We start from the raw sequence: 21770 nt of genomic DNA, 5'->3' as shown, positions 1-21770 counted from the left end.
AGTCACATCCGTGGTCGATGTGCCGGCAAAAGAGAATTCCTTACTAACACAAAGCTAATTTATTGACAATATTTGAAAGAAAGTGTTATTTTGTGTATATAGGAAGTCCTAAATATTTTTAGTTCAGTTCATGAAAAAACATCACTAAAACAATAGTGTTGTTTTATGGACAGTGTTTAGATGAGGAAATACATTTATGTTATATCAATATGGATGGTATCAGCGAAGTGTTCATTTTAACAGCACTACAAGAGCAGCGACATTTTTTTTCCTCCATGGGATAGAAAATTAATATTAACCCTTTCGGGACAGCAGTTCATACAGTAGCCAGCTTATCGTGTTATCGGGTTACAGGGGGCATGAAAGGGTTATGCATTGCCATTGAAAGAGACAAAACCGTTTCTGCTTCTGGGATGACATCTGTCTGAAAAATAAACTGTTAAAGGTGTGATGTTTGAGGAGGAGCTAGGTCCTTCAGTCAACACTTCTCTATGAAAGTAAATTCGTCCTCTTTTGTCAGCAGTAACTGCTTGCTCAAAAGCTTCTACTCCTGAGAGAAAGCTAACATTCGTCCAAAATTGTGTGACAGGTATTGTAAACGCCAAATAAATCGTGTAATAAAAAAATGTAACGTTGATTTAAGATGAACTACTCAAGACTTCATCATTTATGACCTATTATTGATGAATATGTATTCAAAAAGTGAAGGTTTATTTTTTGAGAATGTTAAAGCCAAAATGGCCTCCACTTCTGGAATGGCCCATATACTGTCTATGCGTTTTTTACTCACATAGGAATTATCTCACAAAGGAATCAAACACCATTAATTTAAATTGCTTTATTTTGTTTCCGCCCTGTTTAATGATCAGAAATGAAGTATCTAAAGAATAAGTGTCATGTGATATGAAATATGTCACAAAGCATGTTTCTCACAGTAAATTGGTGGAAGAATGCAAATTAGCTGTGTTATAACAACTGTCAATCGATAAACAGTTCTACTGTATAATGTATTTCAAATGCAGTTTATTTTCCTTTTGATCCAATTATACAGGTTCCTGCTGGAAGTCTTTTGCACATGGCCGACAGGGGCAAACGCGCTTCAAACGGCTGGACGCTGCAAACACAGGAATGAAATAAAGAAAAAAAAGACAAACACACAGCAAACTAAATAAAACAAAACCCAAAAATAACAACAAAATAGAAATAAAAGAAAAAAATTACCATGCAAGTGTGCCAGGCCACAAGAGGGCACCGTAACACAAGTCCTGTGAGACATTTGTTTTGTAGATTGTAATGTTTGCTTCCACTTTGCTCTTTCTTATATTTTTTTGTATTTTTTTACATTCATGTGTTTGTTTTTTTGTTTGTGTCATTCCCGTGGCTGCTACGTGTGGCCGTTTGCAGTATTTCTTACTTGCAGCATTTTTGTTTTGCAGTTGTTTGGTGTTTTTTAGTTTGTACGTGTGTTTCTTCTTCTCTTTTTTTTTTTTTTTTTTTGCATAATTTGTTTGTTTGCAGCGTGGCGGCACAGTGTTGACTGGTTAACACTTCCGCCTTACAGTGCAGAGGTGCAGGGTTAGATTCCGGGACGCGACCTTCCTGTGTGGAGTTTGCATGTTCTCCCCGTACCTACGTGGGTTTTCTCTGAGTTTTCCGGTTTCCTCCCACACTCCAAAAACATGCATTGTAGGTTAATGGAACACTCTAAATCAGGGGTGTCAAACTTATTTCTTGTCACGGGCCAGATTTTAGTCACAGTTTCCCTTGGAGGGCCGTTATGACTGAAACATATGAAGAAGTCAAGGATAACGGTTTATTAACCTATTGGTGAAGTTACTGTAATGAGGGGTTTGGTCACAAGAAAATGCTTCCAGTGTCATTCTTATTTATTACAAATGAGAATTGTAAAATTTGGTAGAGATTTTAGCCAGCATCGTGAAAGTTGACATCTGTGATTTGCTTTCGCGGGCCACAGAAAATGATGTGGCAGGCCAGATCTGGCCCCCGGGCCTTGACTTTGACACCAGTGCTCTAAATGGTCCCCAAGTGTGATTGTGAACGTAAATGGTTGCCTTTGTGTGCTCTGTGATTGGCTGGGAACCAGTTCAGGGCGTACCCTGCTAACTGCCCGAAGACAGCTGGGATAGGTTCCAGCACGCCCGTGACCCTCGTGAGGATAAAGTGGTTCAGATAATGGATGGATGGGTGTTTGCAGCATTCCCGTGTTTGCAGCGTTCGGCCCTTTGCAGCACATTTGACCCTGCCCGCTATTTATGATACAGATGACACAAACACTGCAATTTTCTCTCCATCTCTGGAAAGTTTTCTACAATGAACCTCACCAAGTGTGGGCATTATGATGTGCATGGTAATCAGGGGCCAAGCATGATTCCTGGCACCCCACCCTCTCCGAGTCTAACCTTCCGGTGAGACCCCACCTCCTTCCCCAACGGCTAGTGGGCATTTAGCGGCGTCAGGGGCCCAAGAGCCCCAGCGTTCCCACCACAGGGATGTTCTTCTTGCTTATTCCTCTTGTTCTTAATTGGCGGGTGGCAGCTAACGTTTGCGGTGCATCACCACCTATTGTGTCGGAGTGTAGCAATACTTGACTGTTGTATATTAAAGTACATACATACGAGGAAAGGGCGGCCCGGTAGTCCAGTGGTTAGCACGTCGGCTTCACAGTGCAGAGGTACCGGGTTCGATTCCAGCTCCGGCCTCCCTGTGTGGAGTTTGCATGTTCTCCCCGGGCCTGCGTGGGTTTTCTCCGGGTGCTCCGGTTTCCTCCCACGTTCCAAAAACATGCATGGCAGGCTGATTGGTCGCTCTAAATTGTCCCTAGGTGTGAGTGTGGGCGTGGATGGTTGTTCGTCTCTGTGTGCCCTGCGATTGGCTGGCAACTGATTCAGGGTGTCCCCCGCCTACTGCCCGGAGATGGCTGGGATAGGCTCCAGCACCCCCCGCGACCCTAGTGAGGATCAAGCGGTTCGGAAAATGGATGGATGGATGGACATACGAGGAAAAAAACCAAAAAACACGAAAATTCAAAACTTGTACCTTCTTTCGCTGTTGCCAGTCGACTTCAACATAATCTTACTTGACCATGTTTAATTTGTGTGTGCTCACCAGCGAGTGTGCACAAGAATTAGTACGTGCGTGTGCAATGTGTGTGCGTGCGCGTGTGTGTGTGTGTCATAAATGTAATTCCGCATCGGTCTGCAATTGTAAAATAAGGCTGTGTGTAGAAAAAAAAAATCTAAAACTGTATTAAAGGGTGGCTCAATAGTGGCTGGCCATATATGGGCCGTAGTTGAAATTGATTTCTGGCCCAAATACTTCACTCCACAACTGGCCCAATCTGGTTTGCCAGAGTCAAGACAGTGCCTCTTTTGTCACTCCTGGGCCGTGTTCGGCCCACATGCATTATGCCAGTGCCGACACGAGGCCAGCTGTGCCAGCTTCATGCCTAATGCGGGCCAGATGCCTTTGCTGACTGGGTGGGAAAAGATGGGTGCCATGATTGGGTATACAGTAAAAGGAGCTTTCTTGCGATGCTCAGTCAATCACAAGCAATGATAGGGCGATGTTCACCTCTTTGTAAACAACTACATGAGAAAAGAGTGGAACAGTTTCAGTACAACATTCCTCAACGTACAATTGGAAGGAATTTAGGGATTTCTTCATCGCCATAATATCATCAAAATGTTCAGAGAATCTTGAGAAATCCCTGCATGTAAGCAGCAAGTCCAAAAACCAACATTAAATGCCCGTGACCTTCGATGCCTCTGGATGAAAGACCAACATCGATGTGTAAAGGATATCACTACATGGGCTAAGGAACATAATGTCAGTGAATACCTTTTGGAACTCTATACAGAAGTGCAACTTAAAACTCTATAATGCAAAGCAAAAGCCATTTAACAAGAACACCCAGAAACGCCGCCGGCTTCTCTGGGCCCGAGCTCATCTGAGATGGACTGATGCAAAAGTGTTCTGTGGTGTGACAAGTACATATTTCAAATTGTTTTGGGAAAATGTGGACGCCGTGTCCTCTAAGACAAAGAGGAAAGGAACCATGTGGACTGTTTTGACCACAAATTTCAAACACTGGCATCTGATGCAAAGGGGCTATGATAGTGCCAATCATATGGGTAACTTACACGTCTGTGAAGGCACCGTTAATTCATGTTGAAAGGTAAAGAGAGGTTTTGAAATCAATCACAAATCTATGCTGTTCTAACAGCATAGATTTGCTGTTCTAACAGCATAGTTTTGTCATAAAAGAATGCGGGTTGTGGACTGGCCTGTCTCCAGGCCAGACCTGTCTTCCATTGAAAATGTTTGGTGCATTATGAAATGTAAAATATGACAACGGAGACCCCAGACTGTTGACAGCTGAAGCTGTACATCAAGCAGCAATGGAAAAGACTTCAACATACAAAGCTTCAACAGTCATCAGTTCCCAAACGTTTATGAAATGGGAAAATAACATTTGATGGAAAACAGGGTGGCCCGGTTATCCAGTGGTTAGTGCGCCGACCTCACAGTGCAGAGGTACCGGGCTCAATTCTAGCTCCGGCCTCCCTGTGTGGAGTTTGCATGTTCTCCCTGGGCCTGTGTGGGTTTTCTCCGGGTACTCCGGTTTCCTCCCACATTCCAAAAACATGCATGGCAGGCTGATTGAACACTGTAAATCACAAATGTCAAAGTGCCGGCCCGTGGGCCAGATCCGGCCCGCGAGAATGTTTTCAGTAGCCCCTGGGATGATATTGATTTATTATTAGAACCGGCCCGCAGACCGCTGCAAGCCGGGAGCCCGCAGATCTTTCACACGCACCAATACTACATTTCCCACAATGCAACGGTGACGCGCCAAGCAGTGGGCGCTTTATTTCAATATTAGTGCAGCAGTCGTTCGCATAGCAGTGAAGTTAACTTGCAGATACCCATCAAAAATGGCAAAACGGAAGGTGGACACTGAGAACCAGGGGTTTCAAACAAGGTGGGAGTCGGAGTGCATGTTCATGGACGTAGCTGGAAAACCTGTGTGTCTTCTGTGCGGAGAAAGTGTGGCGGTATTGAAAGAGTGTAATCTGAGACAACATCATGAAACGAAACACGCGAACAAAACAAGAATATGGACATGGAGGGGGATTTCATTAAAAACTGTATACTTAAAGTTTGTGCCGAAGTTTGCCCCGAAAAAAAGCAACTCTTTTTAAACGTGAGCATGAGCAGAAACACAATTGCTGAGCGAGTAGAGCAGTTGTCCATTTATCTAAAAGAGCAGCTTGTGAAAAACGGAAAAGATGTCATCGCATATTCCTTGGCTGTGGATGAGAACGCTGAAGTTTCTGACGTTGCCCAGTTGTCAATTTTCATCCGCGGAGTGGACTCCAGCCTAAGCGTGACAGGAATTTTTGGCTTAACATCCTATGCATGAAAAAGATAACGGCAGTGGGTGCTGTGCAGTTTGCCCGTCCAGGCTGATCAAACGTTGTCGAAAGTTTGGCAGCACATACCTGTGTGAACAACTACTTTCTTCGATGAAGCTGAACAAAACATCACACAGAAGTCGACTTACTGCTGAACACCTTCACTCAATTTTGAGGATTTGCTCAGCTCAGAGCCTGACCCAAAATATAGTATTGATGAATTTGTAGAAAAGATAAGACACCACCGAGTATCAGCCTCAAAGAAGTGAATATTACTGTGCAATCACATTTCAGAGTTTTTACTCACTTCAAGTTTAAAAATTAAAGTATTACAGAGATGAAAGTCCTCCGGATTTCCCCGAATTCCGGGTTTTTCAAATTTTTATGAAAATCTCTCCGGAGAATTTAGGAAAATTTGCCTAAAATTAATCCGGATATTAGTTGAAAACATTGAACGCGTTTGAGTTCGTTGTTTTGCTTTCACGAGCGTAGCCATGTTGAGACACTAACAGTCAAGAGATTTTTGTCTCTTTATAAACACACTCGCTAAACCCCAGTGGAACGAATAAAAGACACCGTGGACAAGACAATTGTCGTAAAAAAATATTTGGACAAAAAGGGAAACACACAGATTGGCAGAAAGACGTGTCCGTCCAACTTCGAGTGTGGCTAGGCTACTTTAGCTTAGCTGTTGTTGTGCGTGACGTCGGGGGGGGGGGCGTCGTTGCGTCAGCGCTGATTGGTTGAAATCAAAAGACGCGCTTACGTACATGTTCGCGCTGAAGCACGCACAGAAGACCGCAGCGGACTATCTACCGCTGAGACTCGCTTAGCTTGAGTGGCGTCGCCACAACACGACAGTAATACCCTCGCCTCGCATTCTCATGGCCTCGCCATATCTCAGAGATTTCGAAATTTCGGCGAGAACGTAAGCCACAAAGGGTACACGTGTGCACACAAAAGGAAGATTAATCATTGAATGTCGAGTATTTGAATAGCGTTTTGTGTAAACTAATTCATGCGGAATTTTCAGAAAAGTCCACTTTCATCTCTGAGTATAATATCGGCTTTCACTGTATGTTACTTCTCCTTGAAGTGTTGTTTTTGGTTAATAAATTTTTGCACTTTATTTTATTGTATTTAAATCCAATTATGTTTTAAAAATATTTTATTCGAGTAAATGATCGAAAATTGCTATTATTTGTTTTTCTTGTAAGTAAATTTAGCCTACTTTTTCTAAAAGAGACAATATGGACGATTTATTGATGGTGCCTTCAATAATACCGGCTTCTTTCATTCATTTTATGGGTATTTTTATACAAAGGAAATTTGTTTTTTGGGCCTGTTGAAAATTAAAGTTTACTGACAGAGCCATAAGAAAATGTTGCTTTATTTATCTGATCATATTGGAATGTATTTGTTAGGTTTTCAGTCAATTAACTTTGGTTCAATAAACTATATGTGGTCATTTTTCAATGAACATTCGATCAGTCCGGCCCTCGGCTTGCAGCAAAATTTTTTATCTGGCCCTCCGTCCATTTGACTTTGACACCCCTGCTCTAAATCATAGGTGTCAAACTCAGGTCCTGGAGGGCCGCTGTCCTGCATGTTTTCCAAGTCTCCCCGTTGCAACACACCTGATTCAAATGAACAAGTTCAATGTCAGGCTTGCGCAGAGGTTGCTGATGATCTGATCATTTGAATCAGGTGTGTTGCAAAAGGGAGACTTGGAAAACATGCATGACAGTGGCCCTCCAGGACCTGAGTTTGACACCTATGCTAAATGGTCCCTAGGTGTGAGTGTGAGCGCAGATGGTTGTTCGTCTCTGTGTGCCCATCGATTGCCTGGCAACCGGTTCAGGGTGTCCCCCGTTTACTGCCAGAAGACCGCTGGGATAGGCTGCAGCACCCACCATGACCTTTGTTAGGATGAGGGAATTGGAAAATGGATGAATGTAACACAGTGGTACACATGACCCTGTTTTTGGGAACGTGTCAGTTATAAAATTCAAAGTTAATAATTATTTATGAAAAACAATCAACTATCAGTTTGAACATTTAATATGTCTTTGTCGGGTATTCAGTTAAATACAGGTTGAACATGATTTGCAAATCATTTTATTCCGTTTTTATTTGTTTATGTTTAACACAACATCCCAACTGGCGGCACAGTGGAAGACTGCTTAGCACCACAAAGTGCAGAGGTTAAGGGTTCGATTTCGGCTCCGGCCTTCTTGTGTGGACTTTGCATGGTCTCTCCGTGCCTGCGTGAGTTTTCTCCGGGTGCTCCGGTTTCCTTCTGCAGTCCAAAAACATGGCAAGTTAATGGATGACTCTAAATAGTCCTTTGGTGTGAGTGTGAGCGCGGATGGTTGTTCGACTATGTGTGCTCAGCGATTGGCTGGCAACCAGTTCAAAGTGTACCCCACCTACTGCCCGAAGACAGCCGGGATCGGCTCCAGCACGCCCGCAGCCCACGTAAGGATAAGCGATCAGATGATGGATGGATGGATAACTTTATTGGAATTGGCTTTGGAAAAGTGGGTAAGGATTGTGTTGAAAAATTCGAAGAGGATCTCTATTTTTAACTGCTTCTCAGTGCCACCAAAACCATAAGACTTAAGGCAGACCTCCTTTGTGTCCTTGGTTGGATTTGTTAGACCACTCACAAACGTATTTTCCTCACTGTCTGATCTTAACAACATTGCAGACATACCAAATGAACAACATTCAAATTGATATTTTCAGGTGCAAGACTGTACAACTTAGGCAGTGAATTAGAAGTCCACACAGCGACCCTTCCTCTCCCAGTCTCCATAGCGGGTGGGCTCTGGACCTCGGGGACCTCCCCTTTCCTTTGTCACAGGATTCACATCCTCAGGAAACCCTTGGGGAAAAGAGATTATTCAGTATGATACATTTGTATCAGCCTCACTTAACTGTGTGTGGTGTCATGCAATCTTAGGTGGTGACATATTCATTTGTTTTAAAATTTTAAGCCTTCAACGGTGATGCATAGGTTATTGTATGCGAGTTAAGGCTATGTCGTTTTGTGTGAAATTCAGTCAACAAGTATGGACTGTAAATTGGATGGAAGCATCGAGAGAGAGAGAGAGACGGACAGAGAGACAGATTGATAGATAGATAGCATTTTACTCCCTCCCCAAAACATTCTTACTCTCCAGAACGTCCTTGGTTTTCTCCTCGTCCTTGTCAAACCGTCCCTGGGGAGTTGTAGCTTTTTTCAGAGGTGCTCGATCTTTTACTGCACCACTGGCGAACCGGAACCATCCTGAATGCGATCAAAATCAAGACACGTTATTCGTGATGAAGTTCGAGCGTTTGGTTTTATCTGTTTAGGTCGGGCACAGTGGACCTCTCCTCGCAGAGTCGAAGGCAAAAACTAATCGGCAGCTTACATCCAAGCTTAAGGTTAAACCATTGCAGTTAATATTGATAATATAACGCTTTGCTTAAATGGTATCAACAACGGAAAAGGAGTGACTCACCTAACAATGGCGATTCCGAGATAAGACTCTTTGAAAATAAATATTTGCAGCTGGAAACAGATGACAGTAAGCGAGACATCTGTTACCTTCCTCTGTCTGGACAATTACACAATTGTTGTGACGCTGTCAAACATGACGTAATCATTTTGCGACGGAAGATCTGTACGTAATTGTAATTTATTGTATTACCACGAGAGAGCGACAAAGCTCTTCCTTATTTCCTTACGTTTTACTTGGCCAAAACTGCATTATATTACATTACATCAGGTACAATTATCACCGCCCTGCAGCACAGTAAAACAATATTCTCTATTTACTATAATTGTGGTCAGAATGACGATAAATATTTGGTCACTTAACTCAACAACTAAATAAATGAGCAAAATACAAAATGGATATGATTTTAAAAATGGAATAACACTTTAATATCGGTACAGGCCTGTCGTTATTATAAATAGATTAGTATTTTTTTAAACCAACCACTAAAGTAATGAAATAAAAATAAAACTGCATTAATTAAGGTTTTAACATTTTTTAAAGCATTTTATATGTGACAAACAAAAGTAGCCTCCTCGTGCTGTCGGTTTTTAAATTACACACTGTATCAACTGAAATGCCGCATTCAGATCATTAATAAATAACATTTGAGTCATTTTAAAGTTATTTTTATTGCCTCGGTGTTGTTTGTTTCACTCATATAAATCATGCATACTCTACATGGTGCCTTACTAAAAAATGTAGGCACTGAGGTAGCGATTAATAATATTTTGCATTTAAGAGTCGTAATTTCTCTAATCTATTTAATTTTTATCAGCTTCTATGAACCTCATGTGTCTGCGTGATTGTGTGCGCGCGCACGAGTTTGTGTGCTTGTGATGTGTGTGTGTGTGATTGTGTGTGTGTGTGTGTGTGTGTGAGAGAGAGAGAGAGAGAGAGAGGAATTCCAACAGTTTTCACTCTTGAAGGGAGGGTGAATTCTTCTTTCGCCTTGAGGAAAGCGGTCCTGGGGAATGTCACATTACACACAGACACTGACACGTACTCACATATCTCTTTCCATAAATTGCGATATACCACTGAGATTTTCATCCATCCGCACACAGTTTACTATGCAACATCTTAAATATACAATTCCATCTTGTTAAAATATATAGGAAATCGGGGCTATTTCTATTTACAAGCAGTTGGACTGAACTTCGTTTTGATGAGCCATGGTTGAAAAAACAAACTCGCATTTCTAAAAACAAAAATAATGGCTGGCGCGTTTGTGCTTTCCAAAATATAAAAAATCGTTCAAACAATGCGCAGCAACGAGAAAAATCTTACATTGAAATCATAGTGTCACATTTTTCACTTCGGGAGGTAGCTGAACTCCCACTCGATTATTATTATTATTATTATTATTATTATTACAGTTGTCTTTGACAGTACTGTATAGCAGTGGTGTAGAACTGCATTGAATATTTTTGTGTAACAATACATTAAAGTAAAATCGCTGGCTGGATATACTGTAAATTGTATTCCATAGGGCTATATGATATGACCATAAACGCATCAGCAGTGTTCGACACTTTTTTCCTTGGGAGTGCGAGTAAAAATTCTGTGTTACTCATCACACAAAATTGATTTGCAGTCAAGTACAAAACTTAACTCGGCGACGTGGTTTTGCTAAAAAAAAAAATGCAGCTGCACGACAGAGCGTGATTCGAGTTTTGTCAAGTTGTCCATTTAGTGAATTGTACGGATTTACAAGTGAAGGCCTTTAATAAATGTTCATTAAAAATGTGAATCCGCTAAAATGTCAAATTAAATTAACTACTTTCTGGTGGTATATTTTCACGATATGGAAGTCTATCTTATGAATAAGATGCTCGTTGACCTGTTGGCCCATGTAGATACTAAAATAGCCATCATCAACAATATTCACACCTTTTGTTGAACATGTCTTGAATTGGCATATATTCAAAGGTGTTCTCTATATTACATTAGCGTCCAATGGTACAAGCAGATAAAAAGCTGTTCATGAGGCTGGATAGCAACGCCTTTCAAACGTGATTTTTTTTTTATTTCTATTTTTTTTCATGACTAATGGATCACCGGGGCTTGTGCAAAATACCCCTTCCAGAGGCACGCTCAGTCAGAGAAAAGGAAAAAGGAAAAATAGTCAGGTGAGAAATAGTTCCAGCATGATAGCCTGCAAGTCATCTGGGCTCCGCAGAAACATTCGCCGCCTACTCGCAGGCCGTAACGCTGCTGATCTTGGTGGTGTTCTCGGTCCACGGTTGCAGGTTCTGCAGGGCGAACAAAGAGCTATTCTGTAAGCAAAGCGGGTCCGGTGTCACCGGCTGGTTGATGGACTTCTGGAAGGCCTCCTGCTGCAGTTGCATTAGAATCCGGTTGGCTTGCTGTCTTTCGGCTTCTCTTTCCTCCGCCGTCTGCCTCCTGCACAACACGCCAGAGCGCACACCAAGGATGGATGGATGAATAAATGAATATACAAATACGTGTATTTGTTAATTTTTAAAATATTTCTCCTCTTAAAAATTACAAAACATCATGTGTAATTTGACACGGCTTAAGTCTTCTACTTTTTTGTATTGCTGGATGTGTTTAAAATGAAGGATTTATAAAAACAACTACCTTGTACTTTGAAAACAAATGTAAAAAATACAATTATTTTATTAAGTATTATTCGAACGCTGTACATTAAAAAAACTCAATCTTACTGACTTTTGATAGTGTTGGCAAATCGCAGTACAGTTATTCCAATTCTAAATGGATATTGGGATTTTGAAAGGTATTTGAATATGATGGTATGATTTTAAAATGCTGTCGAATTCGATTATTATTAAGGTTAGGAGTTTATCTGCGTAGGTTTACGTGTGCGACTGGCTTTCTATTTTTGATAAATGGATCTGGATTTCGCTGTCACTTATCTTCCCGTAAAAATAGAGAGCAGTTCCCACTTTGATTGGGTTTGACAATATCAAAGTAGCCGCTTTCGTTCTATTTTTTGGAAACCGCGTGAGATTAAAAACAAATATATTTTAAAAATCAAATTTGGCGATGTAAAGTATTGTCTGCCAAATGTTGTCTCATTACAATAAATTGTGTTTTCGTAATGCCAGCATTAAAATCGACTCTGATCTAGCATGTACATCCGTGTCCCATTTAACTTAAAATCTCATTCCATGACATCAGATTCAGTCGTGAAAATGACGGCCGTGGCTTCTTCTTCTTCTTCACGCCACTGTCACAGGTTGATTTTGTAGATTCGAAATGTTATGGCGATTGTTGTTGTCTCGATGATAAAAAGACGTGTTGAATTAACAGACGCAAATTGTCTTAAAAATCTGTCCTCTCGCCACCACGAATTTCCATTAATTGTATAAAAGAACACACACACACGCGCGCGCGCGCACACACGCGCACACACAAAACATCGATTGGGATGAAAATCTTAAAGTAAATCAACATGTTTTCGAGATTACAGTGTTGAACTATGACCAAACTTACTCCAACATTTAAAGTTTCACTAGCGTGAATCAAAATAGCGCTGCCAGGTGAGCATACCCTGAAAAAAATTAAATGCTCTACCTCCATTTAGTACGTCTGTTTTGGAACCAGGTTTTGACCTGAGCGTCGGTCATTTTGAGGGCTTTGGCAAGAGTGGCCCGCTCCGCAGACGCCAAGTATTTCTGGCGGTGGAAGCGCTTCTCCAGCTCGCAGATCTGCAGTCGTGTAAATGACGTCCGTGGCTTCTTCTTCTTCGGCGGCGTCCGATTCTGGTAGGGGTGTCCTACACGACGTGTTACAGTGAGCGGTGAGAGAGACACTAGACGGACCGGAACAACAGGAGCAAAACAAGAAAACACAGTGAAAGATAATATAGTAGTCATCATGACATGATAATACGTTCTATTATATTCGCTATAGCCGCAGACACTTGCACAGAGAGCAAATGCACAATAATCACGGATAATAATGCTCAGTTTTAAGTGATGAGGGCAGAAAGCTATTAATTTATCACCCTCTTAATTGCCGTGCTCAGCATGCTGCTCTTTTTTAAATGTTTATTTCGTATCATCCAAGCCATACCTTTTTGTTCCAATCGGGTTACCAATTGTTTTTATATTAACCTGTATAGTCGTCAATTAAGTCAATAAAACGATATAACTTACACAACAGCCTCCATATTTTATGCAAAAAAGTATGCACTTGTGTTCTTTATTGTCGGAGCTTTAATAACACCGTTTCACTTTTTGCACGCCTTCGTTCCAGTTTTCAACAATTACAATTTTCACTTTGAAATGTCATTTCGTGGACTTGATGTCAACACCGCACTTTTCTATTTTAAACCACTCTATTCTATTTTTTACATACCTGTGAACCTGTCTTTTGTGTATCGTCTGTTGCTCTCCATCCAAGGGAAGGTAAGCGCACTGATGTTGTTGATGTTCCCGGTTACCGGCGGCATACAAGAGTTCCCGCCGCCCACCGGTCGGTGCGCAGGCACGCGGATGACCCCGACGGGATTAGGCCCGCTCACATTGACCCCCACGTTCATGTGATAAGACCCACCGAGCGAAGTGCCGTTGCAGTTATATCCGGCGTTCGCGCAGGCGAAGCCATTGTTGGCGTTGCCGTTGTAAACCGGGTGTCCATAATCCGGCTCGTGCATCCTCGCAGTCAGCATGCAACTCTGATCCACGCTGCAAAGAATCTGGTCGATTCCGAAACTGATGGACTCTTGCGCGTGCGTGTGCTGCTGCTGCAGATGTGCCGCTAGTCCCATGTGATCCATGGCCTCCACGCATCGGCGCGGTGACCACGCGTTGCTCCAACCGGACTCCCAAAAGTGAGCCCCGGCCTTCTTCTCCAGCCGTTATCAAGCGAGCGCACGTGTCTGCAACATACAGACGGTCTTCTTCATCGGACGGACCGCAAGTACCCCCCCCCCCCCCTTCCACCGACCCCCTTCCCGCCTGCCTCCCCCCCAGGAGCTGCTCGAAGAAATCAGTCAAGATGGCAAAAAACGTGTGTGCGTGTGTGTGTGTGTGCGTGTGTGACAGAGAGCGTGTTTTCACAACCAATTTCTTTTCCAACAGCATTTTATGGAACTATGGTGCTCGAGAATTAAGTATAAACAACAACACAACTCAATTTACATGTTATGAAACACATTTACCAACCGACACACGTTGCATTCAGGAAAATAAAATATAATTCCATACATGCGTCGTTTATGCCGCTTGTCCGTATTATAAAATCGCAGGTGAGCTGGAGTCTTTCCCAGCTGACTTTGATCCGGAGACAAGGGTCAACCTTGGACTGGTCACAGAACAGATATAGATAAATGACTCACACCTATGGAGAATATTAGAATATTTGGAATAAAAAGCAAACATGAATGTTTTGGAATGTTGGGGGAATCCATTTTCATTTTCAGGATCACAGGAAGCTGGAGTCTATCCCAGCTGATAGCTGAGTGCAACCTGAGACAGGTCACCAGTGAATCACAGGGCTCATAGACCATCATTAATTCATATTCACATTCACTCTGGCGCAAAGTTGAAAATGAACCCAGGTTAACTGGAAAGGGGACATTCTAGTGACTAAACTGCATATCATCATCATTAAAAAAAAAGACAAAAAACATTTAAAAAACCTTGATCGCAATTGGGACAGATTTAATTTGTAAAAAAAAACATGGAGATGGTTAATGTTTTCAAGTTCCTGACTAAGCTCAAAATCAGTCAGTATTGATAGGAGTCGAAACATCTTTACATAATTGTTTTGCTTATTATTCTTCTAAGATATTGTTGAATTGATCTACCAGGGATAAATCCAACAATATGAATCTCTGCAAAATGAGTGATGTTTATTAGGTCATTTCGTGGAGCAGTTTCTATTAATAATTCATGTTCAGAGGGATGGCATTGATATGAACGCTGACATGCTTTTTTCATTTGTTACAGAGGGGGTAGAATTTGTGTTGGATGCTGGAATGTTTTTGTTTTATGGATTCTTTGCAGAGCTAAAACCAACCATGGGTCTAACAATACTCATCCATTACAAGTGTTGTATTAATATTAATGATTAGAGTACATGCGATGATGAATTGTACCTTTCCATTCAATAGATATTCATTGGAATAAAAGTAATGGCTTTTTAATCGCCAGTTCATCAAAAACACTTGTATTATTGCAAATGTGGAGAGGTGCCAGTAACTTTCCAGAAATAAACATACCAACTCACACAACAACCGCATGAAAAATAAAGTGACCCACTGATCTTCTCTCTCGCTCGCAGCCTCTCGGGCTTAATTACTTAACACAGGGCATTAGGATATTAATATTTCATCTCTTTTAAATGGTCCTCATTGGTCAAACAACCGACATCAGATTTTAATAGGAGCCTTGCTATAATGCAGACCATAATGATGATTGGGGAGAGCAGTTGCAAAAACATTGAAATACGATGCAGGAGTGGGTTCCCCATTCGACTCACAGTCCAGAGTAGAGTTTCACAATGCCACATATTTTGAATATGCAGGTACTGATTTTTTTTTTTTAACCTTTGTGTACATAATTTCTACCGCTTACCTCTCAGGGTTCTATGTCGTGAGAGAGTGCAAATGCTGGCATATCCTAATTGTTGGATCAGGCTCGCTGGGCTTTTTTTTGTTTGCCAATTAGTCTCCGGCAAGCTGGGCATTCCGACGCAGTGAGGGTGTGTCTTTGAAGATGTACTCGAAGTGACAATGTGGTGGTCGAAAGTCACTCGAAATGTATACCTGCTGAGATCAGGTCTAAATATTAGTGCAGCTTGAGTAATGTGATTGTGGTGATCTGGAACGGGGCACAGGAAGACAGATTCTGACCTGCGCGGGCATGTGTGGTGGGTGTCAGATGTATTTTATTCATAAGTATGTGAAGAGCGGGCATAAAACCCGTGGATTCATTCTATTTTATTTTATTTAAGGTCGGCACAACTAGGGGAAGAAGGGCACATGAACCCAGTGCCCACTTCACGATGCAGATGTGCTTCCGCCATGCTGAGACTGTGGTGCACTCCAAGCGTTCTGCATTTCGGGAATGAAAGAAGCCCCTTTGATTGGCATTGAATGAAGTCGGCTGTGAACATTCCCAGAGCAGCACATCCCTCCCTCTCAGAGGTCTGTCGGCCGTGCTTCTCTGTCAAATTACCAAAACCGGGTCTAACCTGTCTCTGCGCAAAAAGTTACTCCGGATTTATGCTCTTATAGTCTCCTAAAATGCATGTTTTCAGAAATCATTTAGGAGTAATTAGAGTAAAGATATGGGAAGAACAGACAAACTCCAGATAGATTCTTTCAAGTTGAGATTAAAACTCAGAATCGCCTGGCTGTCAGGAAGACGTGCTAACCATATAGCACATACCAACAAAAAACAAACAAACTGTGATTTAGGTGAACCTTTGCATAAGATTGCCTCCCGAGGTCACCTGAGGTTGACCAATGAGGTCAAGCACAACAGAAAATGGCTGTTAGATGTCATTGGCTATTGGACGACGAGAAAGCTTCATCATGCTGAAATTTTAAACTCTTGTAGAATTACTGCACAAAACTGTAATTCGAACTTCTCCATTCTACCATGCAATAAAAGAAACATAACAAAAGAAAAATAGAGTTAAATAGGTCACTGATTTTCTGTTCTCATCTCTGCTCTATAGGAGTTAATCCCCTTTCATCCCAAACTCATCCAATTATGCTTCACAAAATACCAAAATTTATTTCGTATTAATCGATTAGTATTGTGTCGGTTCAGGGTTTATTGGCCAACTCAAAGCTATGCTGGCAGTCTACGGACAAACGCTGGACCAGAGTAGTGTGTGTTAATGTGTTGACACACATCCACACGGCTTCACCAGACTCTCTGGTGTTTGTATTGAAGCAATGTTGTAGTTCCTATGCTGTTTTCCCCCCTCTTTCTGAAGGAGTGTGGTGGGTTCTACCTGCAGAGTCCTTGACTCTTGACCTCCAAATCTCTGGCGCCAGGTCTGTCAGCAACTCACTACACTTTCCATTACCACTGACTGCAATGTGGGGTTTTAACCTCTTGGAGCACTTAAATGCTCCTCTTCAGAGAGGAATGAAATGGCTTATTTAAAAGATTTGCACATTACAATTCTGAATCTATATATAGGTGGTGAAATGGAGGGTTCTGGTAAATTGGGAGGCCGAGATTAAAGTTTTGTGAAATAATAAAATACAATACAACGCATCCTTTATTTATGTAGCGCTTTCACAACAGCTGCAGCTGTAACAAAGTGCTTTCCACAGCATTTTACATAAAATAACAACAATAACACATTTCAGAAACATCTACAACAATGCAATCATAACAACTATTCCTGTGTACGGTTAGAAACAAAAACTGAGCTGACTTAAGGGCAAGAGGTGGGATACACCCAGGATTGGTCACTTGTCAATCACTGGACACAAATAGGCAAAGAACCATTCATATTTACAAACTCTGTGGGTAAACCTAAAAACAATGAATTACAAGTCTGGTCGTCGACTGGTTAGCGCGTCGGCCTCACAGTGCAAAGGTGCAGGGTTCGATTCCGGCTCCGACCTTCCTGTGTGGAGTTTGCATGTTCTCCATTGGTTTTCTCCGGGTACTCCGGTTACCTCCCACATTCCAAAGACATGCATGGCAGATTAATGGAACACTCTTAATTGTCCCTAAGTGTGAGTCTGAGCGCGGATGGTTGTTCGTCGATGTGTGTCCTGCGATTGGCTGGCAACCAGTTAATGGCAGCTGGCATATCTTTATCAACGAAAATACAAAGTAACTACAGAGAGCAGGGCTGGATGTAGAAGGCATGAAAGAGATTTCACACTCAGACTGGGAGAAAGCTCGACGTACTGACATGTCACTGAGTATCCGTCCATCCATTCATTTTCTCATCCGCTTATCCTCACAAGGGTCGCGGGAGTGCTGGAGCCTATCCCATCTGTCTTCAGGTAGTCGGCGGAGAACACCCTGAACTGCTTCCCAGCCCTTTGCAGCCCATCCATATGTACCTCCCTCAGGATGTAGCATGAAGCATGACACGAAGTCCATAAAAATACAAGGTTTATCCATTGGCAAGCCGTGACAAATGGTCACGAACGCAGACCTGAAACATATAAATACTGGCATTACAAAAAAATAAAAAACCTTATGAAGACAACTGATTCAACAAAAAGACACACAAACCTTGTGGTCGCACATTGACAAGGGGCTAAATATCCTTAGCAGTCTTGCCTGTCTCCTTCCTTCATTTAGTCCATTGGTGTCAAACATACGGCCCGAGGGCCGGAACCGGCCCCAAGGAGGTTCAGTCAGGCCCACAGGATAATTTAAACGTGAAAAAATGCATACAAGACACAGAATTAATATTTTCAATTTACACCATTTGTGTAAATGGTTTAAAAATTCCTTTCTTTATAAATCTCATTTAATCTTAAAATTAATTACTATATTTTTCAATACCATATTACTTGGGAAAGTCTTGTGCCTTTGTACAATCCGTGTATATGTAAATGATAAAAGTAAATTGCACATTTGTCTAAGGAAATCTAAGCTGCTTCATGACATGTTTTGTAAGATATGTTTATTAAATGTAAACATTTTCCTAATCTTCTTGTGCTTCTTCAGACCAAAACAAAGGAAAGGCATTTTATTTTAGTTATTTATCACAGAGTATGGTATAATTTTAATGGTCCGGCCCACTTGACATCTACCGAGGCCGTATGTGGCCCACATTGTGAAATTAGTTTGACAGCCCTGATTTAGTCAGTTACTATTTACTATTACTAGTTACTACTTTGGGTATTATCTTCCTTTCATAATGGCTGGGCAGAGCTCACAAAGTAGTTGTCTGTTTGTTTGAGTCTGAGTTGGCGAATACACATGTCAATTAGTGTCGGGCGGAACCCTTTTAGGTTACAATTGGTTCCTGCTAATAATCACCCCTAGATGGCATAGGAACACTAACAGGGAAACAACTCAATGAGGAATACAAAGAGACTGTTACCACCATATATAAGGCGCATCGGATTATATAGCGCACTGTGGGCTTTTTGCGAAAATTGAAGGTGTGCCTTATAGAGCAGAAAATACGGTATATGGCACACATGTTATTGAGGTCTATGGGGCTGAAAGGTATACAAGACTTTTTTATTTTTTTTCAGTATTTGACTGTGTGTCAGGTGTGCTGCACCTGCATGTGACCCAATGCCATTTAAGTACCTTCCCAATGCTGTTTGGCTGTCGCTGACAATTCCTTTCAGGCTGGGCCAGCCTGAAATACTCACGAAAACTCACTGACAGATACACCGGACTGATGATGCCCACCTCGGGTTATTTACACAATATCAAAAAACAATAGCAGCTCTAAGGAAGTGCTTGAGTAGAATCAAACATACAACACTATAACTATGATAGTACAATAGATAAATATTTTCTCATTAAACTATATGAGAAGAGCAGAGGTGCGCAATTTACAAAAAATTGCCGGTCCATCGTTCATCATCCGTCAGAAGCTTGTTCTGTTTTGCGGGGAACTGGATCCTATTCCTGATTTGGGGGTGGCATTTGTGTTCCACTCCAAAAATTATATTTGGAGTTTGTATCTTCAAAAGTCTCTTTGAAATGGAAATAGGAAATATGCAAATAGGCTTCCTCAAATGGTGATGAATATATTGGCTAATCCTTTCTTGACTATTTAAAACAGACATCACTGTCTTCATCTGAGTTCAATTTGTACCTCATCACGTTTAAATGAATTAGACATGTCATTATCAGCACTCAGTCTGTCAACAGTGGTCACAGTTGGTTCTGTGTCAACATATGAAACCAACATGTGGTATTCATGCCAAAGACCAAGACACAACAACAGAGCTTTGACACTGTAGCCCATCTCTGGACCACGTTTGAAGCCCTTTTTAGACCAAACACAATTCATTCAACAGCCAAAGTAAGTGTCACGAGGCTAATGGGTCTCTGAAAAGGCTATTGTGAAAGTTTGGACTTGCAGTGAGGTTGGATTGATTACCCTCAATTTCTGTATGTGTAAATTGTGAGGTATTTAGTTTATATCACATAGCCTGTGGACACACACACACACACACACACACACACACACTAGCAGATGGCCTGTATCGTATAGAAAGCTCAAGCCTCTGTCAGCGGACCACAAGTGCTGTCACCCCTCCTCCAGTCCTCCTTGAGTCATAGGTGCCTTCGTCTTGTCCTGAGGCGCGGGTGGAGTGAACGCTTTCGGATGTTTGTGTTTGGTTCGATGAGATGGCTGATGATTATTCGGGTTCATCATCCACGTAACTGAGAAAGGAAAAAAGGGACCATTGACTTGTCTGTTTTTTCACCCCTTGGACTTCAATGGACGTTGGCAGTTCCAAAACTGCTAATGAGCCGTTTCTTTGTTCTGTAACATTTGTAAACTGTGATGGCAGTTGATGATTTTCATATTTATTCTTGTTTTTCATACCAGACTGAAACGATTGATTATAATGTAAAATAGTACATTTGGCATTGGACCGTTCCAAGCAAATAGAAAAAGAATTTTAGCTTTAAATTCTGATTGATTTGGCAGCATGGTGATCGACTGGTTACCACGTCCGCCTCACAGTGCAGAGGTCGTGGGTTAGAATCCTCTGGCCTTCCTGTGTGGAATTCGGATATTCTCCCTGTGCCTGCGTGGTTTTTCTCTGGGTATCCCACCCCCCCTCCCCGCATTCCAAAAAAATGCATCGCAAGTTAATGGAACACTCTAAATTGTCCAAACGGGTAATTGTGAGTGTAAATGATAATTCGTCTGTTTGTACCCTGCGACTCATTGGCAACCAGTTCAGGGTGTACCCCGACTATACGGCCCAAAGACAACTGGGGTAGGAATCAGCGCGGCTTTGAACCTTGTGAGGATAAGCAGCTCGGATAATGAACGAGACTGTTTATGGATTCTGATAAAGAGACCAAGTAGGTGAACAAATCAAAATTAATCAAATACTTACAGTACATATTGCCAAAGTTAAACATCTATCCATTCATTTTATGAGCTGCTTATCCTCACAATATTTGTGCATCAAAAGCGAGCTTTTATCATCTTTGAGATGACGAATACCTGCACAGGTTCAATTGGATCTCATTAGTGAAGATAATTAATGTGTACTGAGATTGTCTGACAACCAATCCAGTGCGTACTTCGCCTCTCACCCGAAGTCAGAGTTGTGGGTGAACTGGAGAAGATCCCTTATAATTCTGGGTGAGAGGTGTGGTACATCCTGGACTGGTCAATCCCTGACCGCACACACACATATACAGAATATATATATGAGGGTCAGTCAATAACAAGAGTGAATTTTTCAGTATAAGGACTTCTAATACAGATGGAAGCTTCCTTTTTTTTTTTTCTCAACGTAGTCTCCCAGCACTGTCACACACTTTTCCCATCTGTGCGCAAGCTTCCATCTTCCCTCAGTGTAAAAATCTTTGGACTGATGTCTCAGCCAGTCGCTCGCAACACTTTTGACTTTTGACGCGCACACACACACACACACACACACACACACACACACACACACACACACACACACACACACACACACACACACACACACACACACACACACACACATTACCACGTACACAGACTAACTGGTGCCTGTATGGCCCCTGGGATTTGTGTTTCTGCCTTAACACATGCTGGACGCTTCCACGTGAGCAAGGAAGAGCAGCAAATGTACCATCATTGCCTTTTTCTTGGCTATGCCCTCTTT

General features: G+C 41.9%; 2 protein-coding genes across 2 annotated transcripts; both read right to left on the bottom strand.

The window, feature by feature from the left end:
- Positions 1 to 7932: 7932 nt before the first annotated feature.
- sdhaf4 (succinate dehydrogenase complex assembly factor 4) lies at positions 7933 to 9076 on the bottom strand. Its single transcript, XM_086121250.1, has 3 exons — positions 8945 to 9076; positions 8614 to 8727; positions 7933 to 8322 (listed from the first exon to the last, which is right to left on the bottom strand). The coding sequence occupies exons 1-3, from the start codon at positions 9021 to 9023 to the stop codon at positions 8213 to 8215; spliced, it is 303 nt and encodes a 100-aa protein (XP_085977376.1). The 5' UTR covers positions 9024 to 9076; the 3' UTR covers positions 7933 to 8212.
- Positions 9077 to 11175: 2099 nt separating this feature from the next.
- Positions 11176 to 13754, bottom strand: tlx1 (T cell leukemia homeobox 1). Its single transcript, XM_086122317.1, has 3 exons — positions 13328 to 13754; positions 12542 to 12779; positions 11176 to 11386 (listed from the first exon to the last, which is right to left on the bottom strand). Exons 1-3 carry the CDS (start codon positions 13746 to 13748, stop codon positions 11176 to 11178), a joined length of 870 nt encoding a protein of 289 aa, XP_085978443.1. The 5' UTR covers positions 13749 to 13754.
- Positions 13755 to 21770: the final 8016 nt, after the last annotated feature.

The sequence above is a fragment of the Hippocampus guttulatus genome, chromosome 10 (assembly GCF_054856545.1).
Source record: "Hippocampus guttulatus isolate MCC_2025c chromosome 10, RoL_Hgut_1.0, whole genome shotgun sequence".
NCBI lineage: Eukaryota > Metazoa > Chordata > Actinopteri > Syngnathiformes > Syngnathidae > Hippocampus > Hippocampus guttulatus.
The sequence above is the reverse complement of the archived record's forward strand: the minus strand, read 5'-3'. Positions and strand labels throughout refer to the sequence as shown.

Coding starts and splice junctions, on each gene's coding strand:
- tlx1 (XM_086122317.1), bottom strand. CDS start 13,748: ATGGATCACATGGGACTAGCGGCACATCTGCAGCAGCAGCACACGCAC. Junction 12,780..13,327: donor CACAAAAGACAGGTTCACAG/GTATGTAAAAAA, acceptor CGGTCCGTCTAG/TGTCTCTCTCACCGCTCACT. Junction 11,387..12,541: donor AACAGACGTACTAAATGGAG/GTAGAGCATTTA, acceptor CGTGTTGTGCAG/GAGGCAGACGGCGGAGGAAA.
- sdhaf4 (XM_086121250.1), bottom strand. CDS start 9,023: ATGTCTCGCTTACTGTCATCTGTTTCCAGCTGCAAATATTTATTTTCA. Junction 8,728..8,944: donor CTCGGAATCGCCATTGTTAG/GTGAGTCACTCC, acceptor GATCGCATTCAG/GATGGTTCCGGTTCGCCAGT. Junction 8,323..8,613: donor AACCAAGGACGTTCTGGAGA/GTAAGAATGTTT, acceptor CTTTTCCCCAAG/GGTTTCCTGAGGATGTGAAT.